This window comes from Trichoderma camerunense, assembly GCF_050948025.1.
Source record: "Trichoderma camerunense strain CBS 138272 chromosome Unknown V8C40scaffold_2, whole genome shotgun sequence".
In the NCBI taxonomy this organism is placed as follows: Eukaryota; Fungi; Ascomycota; class Sordariomycetes; order Hypocreales; family Hypocreaceae; genus Trichoderma; species Trichoderma camerunense.
In genome coordinates, this window is record NW_028145368.1 from 223767 (window position 1) to 242107 (window position 18341).

The 18341-nt window shown below is 49.2% G+C and overlaps 5 protein-coding genes across 5 annotated transcripts; 2 read left to right on the plus strand and 3 right to left on the minus strand.

The window, feature by feature from the left end:
- Nucleotide 1: 1 nt before the first annotated feature.
- Nucleotides 2-1868, minus strand: V8C40DRAFT_89199 (phosphatidate phosphatase App1 family protein). The gene is made up of 3 exons (XM_083223570.1): nucleotides 862-1868; nucleotides 393-792; nucleotides 2-328 (listed from the first exon to the last, which is right to left on the minus strand). The coding sequence occupies exons 1-3, from the start codon at nucleotides 1487-1489 to the stop codon at nucleotides 121-123; spliced, it is 1236 nt and encodes a 411-aa protein (XP_083077478.1). The 5' UTR covers nucleotides 1490-1868; the 3' UTR covers nucleotides 2-120.
- Nucleotides 1869-3935: 2067 nt separating this feature from the next.
- On the plus strand, nucleotides 3936-6878 carry V8C40DRAFT_231954 (bifunctional aminoimidazole ribotide synthase/glycinamide ribotide synthase). The gene has a single exon (XM_083213029.1). It carries the CDS (start codon nucleotides 4175-4177, stop codon nucleotides 6527-6529), a length of 2355 nt encoding a protein of 784 aa, XP_083077479.1. The 5' UTR covers nucleotides 3936-4174; the 3' UTR covers nucleotides 6530-6878.
- Nucleotides 6879-8030: 1152 nt separating this feature from the next.
- V8C40DRAFT_231955 (ASST-domain-containing protein) lies at nucleotides 8031-10419 on the minus strand. Its single transcript, XM_083213030.1, has one exon. The coding sequence runs from the start codon at nucleotides 9749-9751 to the stop codon at nucleotides 8243-8245; it is 1509 nt and encodes a 502-aa protein (XP_083077480.1). The 5' UTR covers nucleotides 9752-10419; the 3' UTR covers nucleotides 8031-8242.
- A 527-nt stretch (nucleotides 10420-10946) lies between these two features.
- Nucleotides 10947-11595, minus strand: V8C40DRAFT_231956 (uncharacterized protein; the record flags this gene model as incomplete). Its single annotated transcript, XM_083213031.1, has 1 exon — nucleotides 10947-11595. A coding segment is annotated over exon 1 (313 nt), but the record flags the coding sequence as incomplete, so codon positions are not given.
- Nucleotides 11596-12191: 596 nt separating this feature from the next.
- V8C40DRAFT_231958 (MFS transporter) lies at nucleotides 12192-14925 on the plus strand. Its single transcript, XM_083213032.1, has 4 exons — nucleotides 12192-12953; nucleotides 13084-13145; nucleotides 13267-14106; nucleotides 14163-14925. Exons 1-4 carry the CDS (start codon nucleotides 12756-12758, stop codon nucleotides 14656-14658), a joined length of 1596 nt encoding a protein of 531 aa, XP_083077482.1. The 5' UTR covers nucleotides 12192-12755; the 3' UTR covers nucleotides 14659-14925.
- Nucleotides 14926-18341: the final 3416 nt, after the last annotated feature.

Below are 18341 nucleotides of genomic sequence, written 5' to 3' on the forward strand. Positions count from 1 at the left end.
CCTTGCATTTCTCCATCAAGTACTAGAATAACAATTATATCCTCCGAAATCATATAAGCATATCCAATCAGATTGCAATCCAAGCGCCGCTCAAAAACAATAAAAATACAAATACCAACCTCAACAATACGAATTTCTCTGAACCGCCTTCTTCACTAGATCTAAACACTCGTCGGGGTTCTCAAAGACGTGCCAGGCATCTCTGGGAATACCCGTAAACGCCTTTTCGAACCTTTGCGGCTCATTCTTCTCCGCGAGGCCAAAGGAAGCCGAATTGGTATCCTTGCGGATGAAAATCATTCTGATCCAGCCAGGGAATGTTCGATAACTAGGTAGCAGCCAGCGTTAGCTTCACTCCAAGTACAAGAGAAAAGATGGAGGTTTGTTCTTACATCTCGCCGTAGGCCTCGGGATCAGACTGCGTAGAGTCTCCGAAAACGATGAGCTTCCGCTTAGGCAGCCACGAATTGATCTTCTTCATGCGGTCCACCTTGTACTCCTCCGTGCCGACCGTCAACGAAGATAAAAGTCCAGACACGGTCTTCCAGCTGGAGTCTCGCAGGATAAAGGTTCCTGGGGGGTAGTACGTGTCCCGGAAGCCCTTGAGGAAGGGGTACAGGTTGTAAGGAGATGCAGAGAGGTAGAACCACGGCGTGTTGTGGGGGAGAAACGACTTGATGCCCGCGTAGAGCTCGGGCATTCCTGGGACTGGGGATGGGGCGTTGATGAATGTCTCTTTGAGGATGCCGACGGGGTCACTGGTTGTTGTGATTTTGATTGTGTCGTCAATATCTAGCAATTTTCAGGTTAGCTTTCGTTTTTTCATGAGAGGCGATCGAGATCAAAGTGGCGAGCTCATACCGGATATGATGCCCCAACCTTCAGGAGCCGCAAAATGAGTCTCCATGCTCAAAACACCGCTCACGCCCTCAATCTCCAATGTGGTCTTCTTGGTAGTAAACGACGCCTTGCTGTTATGCAACAACTTCAAAACATTCGTCGAAATGCCATTGAAGCCACTCGGCCCCAACTTCAGCTCCAAACCCCCCTGCGACACCGTCGTCGTCCTCGCCGCCTGAATGTCCCACAAGAACGGCAACAGTCTCTCCTCAATGGTTTTGCGCTCCTCCGCATCGTCAGCCAATCCAATGGCGCCCGCGATGCCCGCGACAATATCAGCGACTGCGCACTTGGGCTCGTTCTCAAACACGGCCATGATGAACTCGGCCTGCCACGGCTCGTGCTCGGCGGCCTTGAAGGCGGTGTTGTCGAAGAGCCAGACGACGTCGCCCTTGACGATGGCCTTGGCGAAGGGGTTCCAGGTGCTTATCTCGTTGAGGACATTGCTGACGGAGAATTGGTACGGGGCGGATACTTTGGGGTTGACGAGCTGGTTCTCGACGTCGTCGAATTTCTGGTGTTTTCTGGTTCGCAGCTGCATGGCGTTGGCGACCTCGGAAGGTTCAAAGTCCAGATCTTGGTTGTCCATGTTGAAAGATGGGGAGGCGGACGATGCTATTTACAAATACCGATCAAAACGGGTGATGACTGATTGCTGAAACGGGCTTTGAAAATCCCTGGACGGCTCAAGAGCAAGAATTACTATATTCAGCCTTTTAAGTCAAAACTCAGCCTGTGTCAGCAGGTACACAACTCGAGGGCCTCGTGCACACTCGCTCAAGAGTTGTCAGACGGGAGGGTGAAAAGAAGGCGGCACAAGAGTTCGCTGATGACCAAAAAGAAGAAATAAGGAGGAAAAGCCAAGAACACAATCCGAATCCTCGTAATCTACTTTTAAAACAACGATTTAAATAGAATCCCGATGAAACTCTGCGCCTTGATCCGTGAAGCAAAAGGAGACGGGGGTGGCCAATAGGAGCAGAACCCGTGGTCAGCAATTCAGATGGTTCCGATTTGGAAACGCAAGTCGCATGCGAAATGGAGTGAGATGAGACGCAGGGGGTTTTGCAGATAAAAAAAGGGAAAAGTGATGGACAGTAATTTGGGCCATTCTTATGACCAAACTGAGCCATCACCATGGGATTGAGAAGGCTGGGGTGTGGGGTAGCTGAACCCGGGACCGCAGCCGTGGCTCATCATCATACATAGCGAAGATCAATAGTCTACTTCCGTAATTCTCCTATCAATATCGAGACTTCTGCATGGTGAGAAAATAATAGCGACAGGTCCAAAACCGGGGTCTCATGCTCATGGCTTTATTGGCCAGGTTTCGCTTCAGGCTGAAGGATGCCTTGCAGTAGCTTCAATGTTTCCCGTGGTCGCCGCGTGCTGCTGATTCGGGTCAGCTGCCTCATTCAGGTACTGGAGAGAAGAGGGGGGGCGCATGCAGGCAAAGAGGCAGCCTTGTGGGATTTGCCTTGCGATCAGCAGATGACGAGCAATCGAATCAGTATGACAGCACAAGATGGCACTGCACTTGATGGCGAAAGATCATCAAAAGGATACCCGTCTAGAGGTAGCCAAATGGGCCATGGACACTGCTCGGTACGGCACGGCACGGCGGCACAGCTTCACCCACAATTGTTGATGATTCAAACTTGCATCATATAAGCAACTTGCGCAGATTATCCAATTCTATTACAGTTTTCTATTTTTACAAATTCATACAGGCATTTATTCAGTCTTGGACTTGGGTTCCGCTTAGTGCGGCCTTGATCACATGAATCTGTTCCGGCACCGACGACTTGCTAGTGCCGTCCTGGGCCGACCTCTCCTTTACCCTCGTTTCATAGACAACTGTCTCTGCAATATTTACTTCGAAGCGGCTATCGATAACCTTGAGCTACTCAAACGAGAGCTCATTCATGAGGATGCCCATCTCCTCCGACTTGGCAACACATTGACAAGAGATGAGTTGCGTCTTATTGTAGGTGCTGAAGATGCCGTTTTGGGTATAATCAAGCCAGCCATATGACCAAAGGCACGGCCACTCTTACCTCGTAATATCTCGAGCTTGTGGAATCAGGGATCTACCGGTAGAGTGAGCATCCGAAAGGCGGATGAAGCCAAACTTCAGTCATGGAGTAGATGATCAAGTCCTCAGCCTAGCGGGAGATGTGCTGCATAAACATGACACCCCACTGCAAAGTCTTTGAGACGAAATCACGATCAGTAACCTCAGTCATTGAGTTTTAGATCAGGGCGTCAAAGCCAAGCTTCTTGGTGATCATGCCAGGGCCGATTCCAAAACAAGAGCACCACAGCCAAGAGGATTCCCAGAAACGCTTTTGATAATCTCCCTGAACCTCTCTAGGTCACCTTATGATAGCACCCAATAGCTCCAAAGGATAGGCCAGGCTCAATGCCGGGAATAATGGTGAATGTGCCGGTTTGCAACTCCTTTTCGACCTCGCATAGACTCGCTTCAAACTTCTCAAACTCCTCTTAACAATATGATGCCAGCTTTTGCGTTTGACCCAGCAAACGCAATGCTTCCCCTGGCATTCTACTTGTAGAGAACTCAGTCAACAGAGATACTCTCGTGTGTAATTGATCATCAATGGGTCCAGACCGCCTGAATTGTAGCATAGCAGATGAGCTTAGTTTCACATCATATTGATGGACAGAGCTGACAACAGAAGGAGTCTAAAGCCATCTTGATCATTGTATGTAAATGCTCGTGGTGGAGCCTTGACTGTTAACAGTGACTGATTGATTTCCCTCCGATCGGCCATGGAGGGGCAGTTTGCTGTTGGCAGGACCCCGCGAAAAAAAAAATCTCTTACAGGACTGATAAGCTAGCAGGGAGCAAGCATGTACTGGTACCGTTACACTGCCGGAGTGGCCCTGCGGCACGCTCGTATGGGTACCCGTGGCCGCCGATAATCCGTTATCATAGCGCTATCGCTGCCATCACTTTGGCTGCCCCGCCTTCACCCCACCTAAAAAGTCCAAGAAAAAAATGAGCTGCGCAACATGATCTACAGCCCTATTGGCTGCTTTTGATAGGCAGGAGAGAAATTAGAGGGAAAAAAAGCAGACATTCGAGCTCGAAGTTTTTTCCTCTCTCGAGTGACCTCTGGCATTGGCTCCTCCAAGTGCTGGACAGACCTTTGTTCTCATCTTTACTTCGATTCCTTCGAAAAGGGAGAGACGTGGATCTGGATAGATATCCTGGAGACTCCGTTTCAGCTCGTCACATCCACAATCCACAATGGCCGACCTTCGAATTCTTCTCATTGGCAATGGCGGCCGCGAGCATGCCTTGGCCTGGAAGCTGAGCCAGTCTCCTCGAGTTGAGGCCATCTTCGCGGTCCCCGGCAACGGTGGCACTGCTACTTGCCCCAAGGTCACCAACGTCTCTTCTGTTTCCGCAGAGGACTTCCCTGCCCTCGTCCAATTCGCCCAGTCCAATGGCATCAACTTGGCTGTTCCTGGACCTGAGGCTCCCCTCGTTGACGGTGTCGAGGGCTTCTTTCGCAATGCTGGCATTCCTTGCTTCGGCCCCTCCAAGGAGGCTGCTCGCTTGGAAGGCAGCAAGACTTACTCTAAGGACTTCATGAAGAAATACAACATCCCCACCGCCGCCTACGAGAACTTTTCCGATTATAACAAGGCCGTTGCGTATCTCGACACCATTAGCCACGATGTCGTCATCAAGGCTACGGGTCTGGCCGCTGGTAAGGGTGTTATTATCCCCCAGACCAAGCAGGAGGCCAAGGATGCGCTCAAGGAAATCATGGTCGACAAGGCTTTTGGTGACGCCGGCGACGAGGTTGTCATTGAAGAGTTCCTGCAGGGTGACGAGCTCAGCGTCCTCACTTTCTGCGATGGCTACTCTATCCGATCTCTACCTCTGGCTCAGGACCACAAGCGGATATTCGATGGCGACCAGGGCCCCAACACTGGTGGCATGGGCTGCTACGCCCCTACAAACATTGCTACCGCCGAGCTCGTCCAGCAGATCGACAGAGACATCTTGGTACCTACCATTTCCGGCATGCGACAGGAGAAGCAGCCCTTCCGTGGTGTTCTGTTTACGGGTCTTATGATTACCCCAGCCGGCCCCAAGGTTCTCGAGTACAATGTGCGATTTGGCGACCCCGAGACTCAGACGGTACTGCCTCTGCTCTCAGCCGATACTGACTTGGCTGAGATTATGCTGGCCTGCACTGGTGGCTACCTGGACAACTGCCATCTGACCGTTGAGAAGAAATTCAGTGCTACAGTCGTCCTCGCTGCTGGCGGCTATCCTGGTTCTTATGCTAAGGGCACCCCGATGACTGTTCAGGCCCCTCCTACTGGAAGCACCATTTTCCACGCCGGTACAAAGCTTGATGGACAACAGCTCAAGACGTCTGGTGGTCGTGTGATCGCCATCAACTCCGTTGGCGAGTCGCTCAGAGCCGCTGTCGATGCTTCATATGCCGCTTTGGCTTCCAACGTCATTGATTTCGAGGGCAAGTTCTTCCGCAAGGACATCGCTCACCGTGCTTTTAGAGATGCGAGCAAGGTGTCGATGACTTATGCTCAGGCTGGTGTTGATATCCAGGCTGGTAACGACTTTGTGGAGAAGATCAAGAAGGCTGTTGCCAGCACAAAGAGAGCCGGTGCTAGTGCCGAGATTGGCGGCTTCGGCGGCGAGGTCGATCTCTCTCAGTGCGGATACCCCAACGCTCCTATCTTGGTCGGTGCTATTGATGGTGTTGGCACCAAGCTTATGATTGCACAAGCCATGAAGAAGCACGACACTGTGGGCATTGACCTGGTTGCCATGAACGTCAACGACCTGGTCGTTCAGGGAGCCACACCCCTGATGTTCCTCGACTACTACGGCTGCAGCAAGCTGGATCTTGCTTCCGCCGCTGACTTTGTGCAGGGTGTCGCTGATGGTTGTATTCAGGCTGGCTGTGCTTTGGTTGGCGGCGAGACGGCCGAAATGCCAGGCATGTACAAGGACGAGGACTACGATGCTGCCGGCTGTGCCGTGGGTGCCGTCACCAGCGGCGGTATGCTCCCCCGGAAAGATGCCATGGCTGAGGGCGATATCCTCTTGGGTCTTGGATCCAATGGCGTTCACTCTAACGGCTTCTCTCTTGTGCGAAGGATTGTGCAGGCTGCCGGTCTGGATTACTCAGCTCCCGCACCTTGGGATGCTTCCAAGACTGTTGGAGAGTCCCTCCTGACCCCTACCAAGATTTACGTCAAGAGCCTGCTGCCCGTGCTCGGCAGCATCAAGGGTCTCGCACACATCACTGGAGGTGGATTGCTCGAGAACGTGCCCCGTATGCTCCCCGACTCTCTGGCCGCAGAGATTGCCTATGGAACTTGGGAAATGCCCCCTGTCTTCCAGTGGCTCAAGAAGGCTGGCAACGTGGCTGGCACTGAAATGTGCCGAACATTCAACTCGGGTATCGGCATGGTTGTGGCCGTGGAGGCAAGCCAGGTTGAGGGTGTTGTAGCGGCTCTCCGTAGTGGTGATGAGCGGGTGTACACCATCGGTAAGCTGGTCCGTAGACAAGAGGGCCAGGCTGGATGTGTTGTTCAGAACTTGGAGTCTTGGGCGTAAACGGGCTCTGAAGATATGAGAATTGCGAGGTTCAGTTATTTAAAAAAGGATTGAGGCGTATAAAATACCAAGGTTGGTGGTAGAGCGAGAGTGTATTATAAAACGATACCTGCGAATAGGTACGAAAATATTGGGTTGGGACCGAAGGCCGGCGGAATTATGTGAATTGCATTCTCTCTATTTGTTTTCATGTTAAGATTTGTCACCTATATATTTACAAAGGCCATACATGTCATGAATCATAAACAAGTTTTGTATTGAATCTCAAGAATCTCATTTGGATAGGAAGCTATATTGAAATCTGTCGTTAGATGGCCTCTGTCCGCGGCGTTGAAATGTAAGATCTGTCAGTGTACAGAGTTTGTTGGTTGATAGCGATCTCTGTACATTTACTTGGATGTTGCTTTCTTCGCATTGGACTAGACATCGGAATTGCACAAAAGTCGCAGCAGTGCAACGACATACATTAACCATTATTAGTACCTATCCGGTGAGAGAGTACATGATATTCGGTATAGAGTGGGAACACGAAGTCCTTGAGAGGTGTTAAAAGTGCTGTGAAGACGGTATGCGCCCAGGGTTGCAGTATGCAGCTTCCTGCAGCTGCATAAGAGTACAGCCAATGTAAAGTGAGAAATGAAAGGCCTTAAGAGAGTTTAAGAATGCTGTGAAAGACTGGGGTGTACATGAATTGGGCAACACCCAGAGGAGGCAATTTGCCTAGGTAGGAGCGAAAGGGGGGCGTGTCTCCCTGCTACATGGCATACAGCATGTCCATCTACAGTTGGGAAATGAGCCAAAATGATCCTAGTGGCGTTCATTTTTACAATTCTGCTGTTAGTAATTTCGTGAAACAATATATTAAAATCGGGAATCATGGCCAACGAAGGCCTATCGATGGTACTCTCAATCAGTCCCGTCATTGTTCATCTGACGAAACAAATCCATCCAAAGCAAGAACTGTAGGAGAAAAGCCTCCTATTGGCATTGGAAACGATTATAATTCACGAAAGGCCAAAGGATAGGGAGAACGGGGAAATTGTGTTGCGAAATCGGGTTATATGCTAGTGGCTCCGTGCCACCATGATAACATAACAATATATCTTCTGAAAGAGAATAAAAAAGCCTAACTCGGCCGAAGGAGAAATGGGAAACAAATATTTACCTCTTGTGTGGTCTAGAAATGCTGTGAAAGACCCTTGGAAACCCTTAAATTTGCTGTGAAAGACGTATTTTTCTTCACCGAAGCGCAATGTCATAGGTAGTTAGTCAAGCATCAAGAAATTGTCAGAGCGGTCAAATTTTGGGTGACTAGAGGGCATGGCAGGCTAACCCCAGCCAATCTTCGAGGCTGAATCAACGCCAATTCTCCTCATATAGAATTTCATTATATGAATATGTAAGTTAAGTACCTAGGTAGATATTATTAGGAACATCCCTAGTACTTACCTAGTATGCTAAAGCTCTGTGATGCCATGAAACAATGTGATGATGTGGAGAATATCATATAGTAGTTTCTTTATTCAGGATTTGTCGCTTTGGCAAAACTAAATTAATGCTAAGGAATTTGTTCAAGTTGAGATTTATAGCCAAATATTGTCTACAAGCAAGGCATGTCCAAGTTCAGGGCAAGTACCCCAAACTCAGCTCCAGCAGAGCAAAACATCAAAAGTGAGGGCATCATGTTCTCTCAGAGAACATTCCATCGAACCCTTATTCCTTCTTCCATACATCCTTCCACCACTCCTTGAATCCATACGGCTGCGCCCTCGTGTCGTAAATCTTTACGGTATCTTTGCCCACCAAGTTACTCATTATTCCGTCTCCTCCGAATGGAGATGGTTTCGAAGTTAGATTCGACGTAACCCGTGGTCGTGTAGCCCTGTCTTTAATCTCCTTGGCAATTAGAGGTGCGACATCCGCGAAACAGGCGTCTAGTTCTCGTTGTAGATTGTAATACGGCTTTTTGGCCAGTTCTGGGGCCATGAGGTTATAACTTCTTGCAATGCCGTTGAGTTGTTCTATGGATAGCTTCAAGTAGGCATGCTCTGCTCTTTCCCAATCCGGGTCGCGGAATGGCCTTGAGACGGGTACGATATCTGGTTCGCTGCTCTGTCCAGACTCTTGTTCTGTTGTGTTTACTGATTTATCGGTTGACTGTCGAGGATTATGCAGCTTTTCTGCAACGGCATATTGATCCGCTCTGGACATCTGCTCTTCTAGAGAACCCCCCTTAGAAGCAATCATCCTTGCGGCATGGCGCTTCCAATCAGCTCGCAGCCTCGAACGAAGAGCGTCTGCGGCCTTTGAGAGCTCCTGTTGCTTCTCAATCCAGGGAGGCACAATATCTTGACGCTGAATGATCCTATTCATTAAATATTCCGTGGTATCGACGAATGGATTGCTTCGAGTAAGATCAATCTCGACGCCTTTGCCGCGCGTAATATTCTTGAACTGGCCCCTGGCAATGGCGTTTTCGATGTGGTCATTAGCTAGCGCAGCGAGACCTGATGGCGTTGATGGCATTACTCGCGCAACCGGCTCGAACCGTGCCCGAAACTCCTTTCTCATTTCTTCCCGCTCTTTATCACTCAAGCCTTTGTCTTCTTTCAGTCCCAAGCCGGCGTACATAGATGCTCTATCACGAGCATTTACGGCTCTCTGGCGAGGAGGCACCACCGGGGTCCGCTTCACTCGAGGGTCAACAACAGGCGGTTGGAACTTGCCTCTGAATTCTGGTTTCAGGGGCTTTTTGGCGTCATCCAGCATCCTCAATACTGCGTCTGCGGTGGATTCCTCCCCGGTCCATGGAGCTGAGGTGGCGATGTGTCTAGTGCCTTCACCAGCCGCGGATGTGAGATCCTTCTCTGCGAATGCGCTGGAAAACTCTTGTCGAAAATTCGCGTCTGCAATCTTATTCAGAAGCTTCTCTTTTAGCTCGTCAGAGAATCCCGCATCTTGCACGGCACGTCTGCCGGATGAGCCGCCGGAGAAAAGCGCCTCTTCAGTTGCCTCTTGTAGTCTCCGCGTCATTGCCCCGGGCTCTGGTTCTTGTGAATTGCCATCTTTTTCTGGCCTAGATGTGTTTTCCTGGTCTGTCTTTGACTCATCACCCGTCAACTGCTTTGCTGGCGAAGTATATCGGCGTGTTCCCTGCGAGCCGACGCGAGCTGAAGCCCGGAGACATTTCTGGCGCAATGATGGTGAAACTCGGGGTATCATGGCAAAAGAAACAGTTAATTCAGGTCAAAAACTGACCAATCGAAATGCTATGTAGCTATTTGATGGCAGTTGATGAGGATGGCGATTTGATGCAACCTTGATGCCTGAAAATCCCGTGTATGAAATCATGAGTGAGTATTAGTCAGCCAATGGCTAATAGCGTGAACGAGAGCACATTGAACACATTCTCCAAAGGAGCAACATCATCACTACATCCAGAATTGAACCATGACATATAACAGATTTATAACGAAGATAGAAAAAAAGATGCAAGATAAGATTGCTGAGGAGAAGTCAATGAGGCAAAACGCAGCAACTGTGCCTACTCCAATCTCCGTACTCGATACTGTATACGAGGAGACCCGTCTTGCCGTATAAAGGGAATGGCCCTGGCCTACTATTCAATAAATATGATCTTACCCAGGAATGAAGCCGTGAGAATCGATGTGAAGTCGGAAAAATCCGATCCTGTACCATGCTGCCATGTATACGAGGGTGCCTCCCAATTATCTTCTCCGCCTTTGATTCGACGGCAGAATCACATGATAATCGTGACAATGCGTGCTAGAAAGCACACTAACGTTTTCTCCAGATTGTGATAAAGGCGGTGAGCCCGACACTAGCCGATCAATAACTGTGGACGGAAATTTTGTTGGGGGAAAAAATGGCAAGGCAGCAGATAACTGATACGATTCAAAGCCAAGCAACAGCCTTGCAAAAAAAGAAAAGACTAACTGCTATTGTGGTCTGTCCCCGATGACGAACGCCAAGAGCTAGCAGGTAAGCCCCTCGTCATGGCTCAAGAGGCGGAAGCAGAGCCAATGAGAGGGCGTGTTTAGGCTATGCTGGCTGCAGGCGGGGCGGGAGATTTTCTCTGCTACCTCACAATAGCTAGCTGGTGCTGGGGGCGTTTTCTAGTCCAAGCCGCACTGTAAATCCATTCCAAGGCTTCGGATGAATAGAAAAGAACTTTTGGGAGTGGACAGAGAACAGTTTCGGCGTGGGTCTTGGTATAATTGCGTCCAAAATCATACTCGTATCGATTACTACGCTTATCATGGAGTGGATATTTACCTTGGTAGTGAACAGAATCCAATGCCAAGACATCAGGCTACACATGGGGAAGAGACACAAGGACACGAGCGTAGAGGGGGATGTACTCGTAAATGACGACACCCCTTCTCGAACATCGACATATCAATCTAGTTCAAGCCACCTGCAAAAGGTTTAAACACCAGGCTGCGATGCTAGAAACAGGCGCCATGGGCATCCTTTTGTATGGGCTGAGACTATGATGCATGCGTTCGGTAATTGACGCACGCATCTGTGCAGCCATTATGTGTGTCATTCGACAATCTTCTCCGCATTAGTACATGCATTTTCCATTTTCCTTCGGGTAAAACGAAAAGCTCGAATCACGATGGCGGGCCGTCGCTCAGCTTTCGGTTTACAGGCTAACCAATCAAGCCCATGTTCGTTCGTAGCTGGAGGATGAAGAATCAAGTCATGCTCCAGACAAACGACCCCGGAGGTACGGAGGAGTTGTACCAAGTCCGAAGTACAGAGAGTATGGGGTACGGGGTACTGGTATACTTCAGGGAGCAGTTCCCTTTGCGGCAGTTGTCGTTGTAAAAGGCGATGGATAGCGCCTCCCGCATGCGTTGCGGATGAACGATGGAAAGGAGGGGAGGAGCATGGAAGAAGACGGGAGGAGGGAGAGAATGAGAGATAGAGAAAAAAGAGAAGGAAGATAAAAAGAATTTCAACAGACCTGGATCTGGAATCTGGACCGTGACCTGGACCATGACCTTGACCATGACTCTCCGCAAACAAGTGAGACCAGGCCTGTCGCTCGTCAATTATATCTCGCAACCCTCAAAGGCGTCAATTGAAGCAGCCAACGAATCGAGGCCGCGATGCCACGATGCCCGCGATTGCACCAGCACGCCGCCGAGCAGTTCGTGCTGCTGAGTCTGGCCGAGCCAACATCTCCACCACGCCTTGCCCGTCCAAGCAAGCCCGTTCAAACGCTCGCGATGTCGATGCTGTTCGCACCTATCAGGGCCATTCGTTGAGAGCACGGGGAGACGCTTTGCCGCACCACCAGCGAGACGCTACCGGCCGGCCCCCCACACTCGAGTCTCACTGCGCGCAAAGCAAAAACCCCCAACCTGCAAAGCTTGAAAGCCTACAAACCTCCAAAGCCCCGGGCTGGCTGCATCTCCACCGGACGGGGCCTCTCACGGCGCCGGCTGCGCTGATTGGACCGAGTCGGCGATAGAGCCGTCTTCTTGGAAAGCTACTGCGCACTAGAGCGCCCAGATGGCCTCTCAATCACAAGCACGAGCAACACATGCAAGAGCCCAGCTTGGAGATGGGATCTTCGCGTGGTCTTTTACCACATAGGGCCCTTGCATGTCATGGTTCTTTAGCCTTGGTCGTGTGCCTTTGATGGTTACGTCGCGTGGTGGTTCTGCTGCATTGTGTGTCCATTTAATACATCCTCGCCCGCACTTTTCTTCCTATTTCTCTTCCCCATTCTCGCAATCGTCACTGGGTTGGTCCTACTGTACTTGGCAGGACAGCTCTTTTTTTTTCCCCCTGTTGTGGTTTCTCTAGTGACCACAGCTGTTTCTCTTCTGGTTGCTTCCTTTTTGTTTTGTCTTCCCCCACCGGCCTGATAAACCCTCTGTCGAGGTCCAGACCGCGCTCAGAAACCGGAATCGACAATTACCTACAAAACTTGCCCCTCCATTCTCCTCTTCGGCAAAGTCCGTTTCGGGTGGAACAAGCCGAAAGCAAGTTCAATTGACTTTGCGTGTGACGCTGCGTCCAATTCCTCGGGTACCACAACAAGCTTTCCCGCAGAACTTGACTCGATTGCAATACCTAGCCCAAGCAACGAAGCTCCCTTGTGCTTCTGTGAGCCCGGTTTTGCTCCATCTTGGTATCCTTTGTGATAATTGAGCGAGAATCCGCAGTTGCGCCCAAACAATCCGCAACCATGGCTGCTGTTGAAAACCCGGAGAAGTCAGCCATTGACACCAGCTCAATGGAGAAGAATGTCACAGGTGGTAATAATGACCCAATGTTTGGCGATCTCAGAAACGCCGACGGGTCGTCGCTCCGCAGCGGCGAAGATATCCTCTCCCTGCAGGATCTCGACCCCGCCCTGAACATGAAGATGCATCTTGTGAACAACGTGAGTGATACTAGAGCCTAAATATGATCCAGGCCATGGTCACTGTGACGGTGAACTGCGAGGATACTTGTCTCTTCCCAATCTTCAAATCTCGTCTCCAAATCGCTTCAGCACTAACACTGGGTTAAAGGCAATTGACGAGATTGGCTGGACTGGCTACCACTGGAAACTCTTCTTTCTCAATGGATTCGGGTAAGTTGCCATTGCACGGTGACCTCATCATTTAATTCTACCCTCGTCTCTTCCCATCCGCTGGTCTCATGTATTATGTGGCAAACGACGATTTGGTGTGCTAACTGACGGTGCCTCGTAGCTATGCCGTCGATTCCTTGATCCTCCTTTTCCAATCCATTGTTGCCCCGTCCGCTTTCCGCGAATTTGGCCAGCACGGTTACGCCAATGCGCTTACCATCGCCGTGTACGTCGGTATGCTGACGGGCGCCATTTTCTGGGGTTTCAGCGCCGATGTCATTGGTCGCAAATGGGCTTTTAACATTACCCTCTTCATCTGCTCTGCAAGCTGCGTGATCGCTGGTGCCATGCCCAATTGGCCGTCTCTCGCATTCTTCATCGCCCTTCTCGGCTTTGGTGGAGGCGGCAATCTCATTCTGGACACAACCGTCTTCCTCGAGTATCTTCCTAGCAATAAGCAGTGGCTCTTGACCTTCCTGGCGGCATGGTGGGGCCTTGGACAGGCCGTCACTGGTTTCATTGCCTGGGGTTTCATGGTTCCTGGAAAATGGAACTGTACCGATGTTGAGACCTGTACCAAGGCCAACAACTGGGGCTGGCGATACATGCTCTTCACCGGTGGTGCCATAGTGTTTGTCATGTCGGTTCTCCGAATCACAGTGGTCAGACTGCGCGAGACGCCCAAGTATCTCCTCGGCCTTGGTGAGGATGCCAAGGTGGTGGAAACATTCCAATTCTTGGCTACCAAGTACAACCGCCCATGCTCCCTGACTCTTGAGAAGCTTGAGGCCTGCGGACAGATTCAATCAGCCCACGGCAAGAAGCTGTTTTCCTTCTCCGAAACCCGCATTCACTTCCGTGGACTCTTTATCAACAAGAAGATGACCATCTCTACCATCCTGGTTTGGCTTTCGTGGGCTTTGATCGGCCTTATCTACCCGCTCTTCTACGTGTTCCTTCCGTATGTTCCCCATAAGTCCATTGTGCCACGAAACCTCTTGCTGACCAGTATCTCAGTACCTACCTTGCCAACCACGGCAGAGTCTTTGATCGAACGACCTTCGAAACGTGGCGCAACTACTGCATTACCAACATTTGCGGTATTCCCGGTCCGATTATTGCAGGATACATGTGCAACACAAAGCTGCTTGGTCGCAAATACACTATGTCTATTGGCGCTTTGATTACCTGTGCTTTCTTCTTCGCCTACACCGCAGTCAAGACCGCAGCTCAGGATACGGCCTTCACCTGCTTGATTGCGTGTTTCCTGAACATCTACTATGGCACGCTGTACGCCTACACTCCGGAGGTGCTTCCTAGTGCCCACCGTGGCACCGGCAACGGTGTGGCCGTGGCCTTTAACCGCATCATGGGTATTGTCTCAGCTATTGTGGCGACTTTTGCAAACACTCAGACGTCGGCGCCTCTGTATATCTGCGCGGCTCTCTTCATTCTTGCTGCTGGAATCTCAGCAGTATTCCCCTATGAGCCATATGGACGACGCAGCTCATAAGACTGTGTCTGGGCGAGGCGGGTGAGCTCTATTTCAACAATATAGGAGCCCCAGCTGGGTTTTTGTCATGAGCGTTGCAAGAAGGGGAATGCACGTTTGATCAAAAAGGTCGTAAAAATAATGATACCCAAGAATAGTTAAATATATGATTATATGATATTTTCAACAACACTTGTCAAATCAGAGTGAAACTTTGCCCTACTTGCCTGGATGTTGAAATACAATAATGCGAGGCACCTCCTTTAGAGATTCGCCACGAATTACCTGTTCAATTCATAAGCAATACGATAAGTTGTTCAAGAAACCTCTCCGCATCATAGTGGTTCCTCGCCTCTCTCGATGAATATCCTGCGAAATTTTGTCTAGTTAAGTAGGCATACATAGTGTGTCATGGGGCGAATTATGATAATCCGGCTTTAAGGTAGAAAACATGCTCTGGACATGATTTCACAATTACCCTCTTCTCCATTCAGATTACATGTAGCGCATAACTTTTTTTCGCAAATATCTCAGCTAATTAGTATGTAAGAAATCCATCTATTCGCTCTAACAAGCTCATCCTTTGTCAGTGTATGATACTGGGAACCGTTTGGGGAACTGATGTGGAGAAGGATGCGAGGTTACACTGTCACTTCTAACAATGGTATGCGTATATGGCAGTCTTAGATCTATGTCAGAGATCTACTAATGGTGCTCTATATTAATGTTGTGCCCTCACTTTCTTTCATTGGTTGTGTGTTTAGCGCATCCTACAACAGATGGCTATATGTGACGTGTCTTATACCCTCTTCACAGCATTTTTAACCTCACCTAAAGCCTTGAGGCGGCTGCATGTCTCACCCTCCTATTTCCATCACAGCATTTTAAGCCCACCCGAGGCCTTGATCTTGCTATTTTGACTGGTAGCCTACAGTAGTTAGCGGACCTATCAAAGCCAGATGGCGGACCAATACGCTTCACACACGCTTCACAGCATTTTTAACCTCACCCAAGTGCTTCGCTCTATCATAAACTTGACTGGCGAGCTTGCAACCAACAAACTCGGCTGTTAGGGATTCTTCTCAGCAGCATTGAGCATTTCTTTGTCTCCCTTAACGAGTGACTTCCTTGCCCCGTCTCACAATGAGGTCACACTGCGTATTATGGGGGAGGGGATGTGGTCGGCAGGCACCTCCCCTTTCTTTCAAACCTACTGAATACCTAGTAGGCGTGAAGATGTGACCTTTAATTGGCGAAATTCTCTGTAGCCACAGTACTATATAAATGCATTTACTTGTCAGGCGTGTCATGCTGGGGGCGGGAGCTGATGAGAGTGAACAGATAAGCGAACATGGCGATTCGAAAATATGAGAATACAGCAAACCAGACTTGTCATTAATAAAGATGAGGTAGCCTCCGTTGATACCATTCTCCCCATACTACTAGCTACCTTGTGTTTAAGCCTATGCGTCAATGGTCTTACGGAGGCTGAGACTCTCCCTCCTCATGACTGTCAGTGGATCTTCACAGTGTCCTTATAAACCCACCAAAGTGAAGGCTTCGGGTTCGTCTCCATGTCCTCCACGTGGCTGTGGATTTGTATCTCCTTAGCGTGCATTCGAACTGTAGCGCTAACTTCTTCACAGCATCTTTAAAGCTCACGGGGCCTTGGTCTTGTTCCCTTCATTTGGTTGTGCGACTTTGGAATAGCTTGTAAGTGGCGCAGTGAGATATGCGCCTCATATACGTAACATGCATGTTTGGTGTGGGTTGCCGGTGCTGGCGCCTTCACAGCATTCTTAGTCCCCATCGGGGCCTTCACAACATGAGTTTTATTAACGCACTCATCGGCAAAGCCGTCTATCAGATGAATAGTACTCCCAATATCGTCTTATACTCCCTAATCTCTCTCAAGAAAGACACATTCCGTATATTAGCCTAACTGTCACGAGCCAAGTAGCAAAATTGAGCTGCGTTTAGTTGGAAGAACTTTGGGGAGGCAAAGGATGCCAGCATTCATAACATGGGTGTAGTCTAAACGTGCTTCATACTCTTTTCGCGCTTTCTTATGACAGGTGCCATGTGTGTTTTCTTGTAAAGCATCTCAGATCGTACCACAGAGGACAATAGAAGTATGCACTCTGGTAGGTTCCTCGTTTACCGGTTGCATAATACAGGACGCAGATTCTGGAACTGATCATTGAATCTTCGGTCTATACAAGTTTCTCAGCTCCCTGCACAAAGGAGAAAACACGTTCTCACGTGAATGTCAATGTTTCCCAACTTCACAGCATTGTTAATCTCGCTCGAGGCTTTACATCCCCACTCACACGTTCATGCGAGCCTTGCCTCTTTCTTCACAGCAAATTTAGGCTCCTCCACAGGCGTCGCACTCTCGCCAGTGGGACATAGAGTCTTTCCTACACCACTGCACAACTTTGGCTCACAAAGCAGTTGTTGTAATGGCGAGTGGACTGACTCCTTGATGAGGCACCCTTGATAAATGATATCGGAGACGGCTTGATTTTCTAGTGCTAAGCGCTCATCACTGTAAATATCCAATAGTGAATCGCCGTGCTGCTCTGGAAGCATTCTGGTAACTCATCGTCAAGTATCAGAGGTTTGATGAGAAACGCACATGTTCGGTCTGGAAGCTTCATGTCAAGTTCCTTGAATAGCGGCACATGTACAGTGTTTATCAAGCCAGATTTTGTGAGGGCTGCATGAACTGCAACAAGGCTTTTCTTCGTTAAGCGTCAAATCATATGAGATAATCTTCAGTCTGCAGCTTTTCAGTCTTCTTTTCGTCGAATTTAGCGTCGTCGTCATTAAAGTCTTCTGGATCATTTTTCAGCTCTGGATTCTTCTCTTCTTTATAGCGGACATCTTGTTGTTTGTCGCTAACTCCAGTACCACTGTCTTTGTCGTTGTCCATTCTTATGTTTCATCATTTGAGCTTGCATCAAGCTAAGGCCTATCCCCTCGAAAACACTAGTGCTGAAAATGTGATACCGACTCATGAACTACTCCCATAACTCCCCAAACTACGGTTTCACGCCGTACAACCTGAGACGGAACGGAAGAAGACGGACCAAGAAGCAGAATTACTCCTTTGACGGATGAACGATCAACACCTAGAAAGTAATGGATCAAGTTTAAGGACTTGCTCAAAAATATCATGGTGGACAAATGAAAAGGGAGTCTGATCTTGTCTTGAGCTTTGTCCACTTCCCCAAGACTCATTTGAACTTACCACCGAAGTAATTCGTAACAACCATGGGGGCAATTAGGCACTTCTGAGCGAGTTCTTTCTTTGCCACCAAGTTTCGATTCAAAGTAGTTGTAATCGCTGTCTGTCTGTTATCTACCCTATATTATACTCGGCAGTCATAACGACGAACTCGCTGGCATTAGTTTCAAAAGCGACATTCAACAGGAAGTCATCTTTTGTCAATTTTCTCGATTCTTGACTCGTACTGGGAGTATCTTTTTGGGAGAGACTCTTGTTGAATATAACCTTAGCACTTCTCGGTAAACGTGTCGGCTGTAGCAGAATTTGGAGCCATGTCTTGGGCGCCATTCCAGCATTGAGATGCTCGTTATTGGGGCATAGCGTCTGTTTAACTTGAACTCAATGCATGAAAACTTTTCAGCCACTTTGTCTCCAGAGGGTCGCTAGTAACGTAGCACGTAGCTGAAGGCAT